This window comes from Mastomys coucha, unplaced genomic scaffold (genome assembly GCF_008632895.1).
Source record: "Mastomys coucha isolate ucsf_1 unplaced genomic scaffold, UCSF_Mcou_1 pScaffold1, whole genome shotgun sequence".
Classification (NCBI taxonomy): Eukaryota; Metazoa; Chordata; class Mammalia; order Rodentia; family Muridae; genus Mastomys; species Mastomys coucha.
In genome coordinates this window covers 40,718,931-40,720,352 of record NW_022196891.1, presented here as the reverse complement: position 1 = coordinate 40,720,352, position 1,422 = coordinate 40,718,931, and the positions used below count along the sequence as shown (strand labels likewise).

At 63.8% G+C, this 1,422-nt stretch overlaps 1 protein-coding gene across 1 annotated transcript in view; it reads left to right on the top strand.

Moving 5' to 3' along the window:
* The first annotated feature begins 711 nt into the window (after positions 1 to 711).
* Positions 712 to 1,422, top strand: part of Cdc73 (cell division cycle 73) — a 102,104-nt gene continuing 101,393 nt past the window's right edge. Inside the window, exon 1 of the mRNA XM_031384296.1 lies at positions 712 to 1,033. Coding sequence (XP_031240156.1) covers positions 903 to 1,033 — 131 coding nt within the window. The 5' untranslated portion in view covers positions 712 to 902. The remainder of the gene's footprint in view (positions 1,034 to 1,422) is intronic.

Below are 1,422 nucleotides of genomic sequence, written 5' to 3'. Positions count from 1 at the left end.
TTGCGATTACCCGGGAGAAGTTGCCGGGATGGAAAAAGTTGTTTCCAATGAAAGGAGGTTAAGAGTCATCAATGAATGGCACTTCTTCGACGCGTTGGGATGCTTTCGGCTTCTTCTCGCATTAATTTTCTTCTGTCCACCAATCAAACGATGTTAGGGAGACGGATGACTAACAAACGGTGCCAGAACTGTACTCCACCTAACTCTTCTTTGACTCTTTGCAAACCCACCCAGCCCGATCAAAACCCAGCCTAAACTTGAACCCGTCCGCACTCCAAACCTCCAGCTTTCCCTAGCAGCTCGTCCTGACCACGGGGACCTATTTCTCAGAGTGGCGGCTCCGAGGGCTCAGGGTTTAAAAAGCTCATCACCCAGCGCGCGCCGCGGGATCGAAAGCGCCGAGGCGCCCATCAGGTGCGCGCGCACCTGTCGCTCGCCCCGCTGCGAGCCTCGGAGCCCGCGCGGGGCCCCGATCCCGCCAAGGCGCCGTACACCGGGAGCGCCGAGGCCGGCTCCCGGTTTTCCCCGGAGTCGGCGGCGGCGGCGGCGCAGCGTGCCCCACGGGCGCCTGGGAGGCGCGTCCGCTCGGGCGGCCGCGGCGCCCCCTGGCGGCGGCCCGAAGCCCTGGCGGAGCGTGGGTCAGTCAGGCGTTCTCCGCGGGCAGCCCGCGGCGGGGCCTCGCCTTATATAGCGCGGGGTCCTCGGCGGCCTGGGTGGCTTCTGCCCGTGCTGCTGTCGTAGACGCGGACGGCTGTTCGTGTTGGCGGCTGTTGGTTCGCGGCGGCGGCGGCGGCGGCGGCGGGGGAAGAGGGCGAGGCGACGGGGAGAGGAGGCGGCTGGCGCGGCGGCGACGGCGGTGACCGGGGCCCGCGGCGGCGGCGGCGGCAGCGAAGGGGGCGAAGATGGCGGACGTGCTCAGCGTCCTGCGACAGTACAACATCCAGAAGAAGGAGATCGTGGTCAAGGGGGATGAAGTGATCTTCGGGGAGTTCTCCTGGCCCAAGAATGTGAAGACCAACTATGTAGTTTGGGGGTAAGTGCGGCGTGGCTCTGGCCTAGTGGCGGCGGGCCAGCGGCGGGCGCCCCCGGGCGACCTCTTCTCTTTAAGCCCTCCTCCTCCCCCTGGGAGTCCCTCGGGGATGAGACGGGGGGGAAAAAGAAAAATGGGTGCTCTGGGAAAAAAGTTATTCTCTGGAGAAGAAGTTGTACTTTTAGGGTGAGGAGGGAAGAAGTGGAGCGGATTCTAGAGCGGTCAAGTCTTCCCTGGGTTGGAGAAGCCAAAGGGAAGGAAGCCTTGGGAGTTTCCAACTGGCCAGTTGGTGCTCAGTCTGTACAGGTTGTCCGCGCTGTGCAGGGCTGGTGCACGTCTACCTGAACGCAGGTATAGAAGAAGGAGATCGATCGCAGCATCTGGCGGCCACC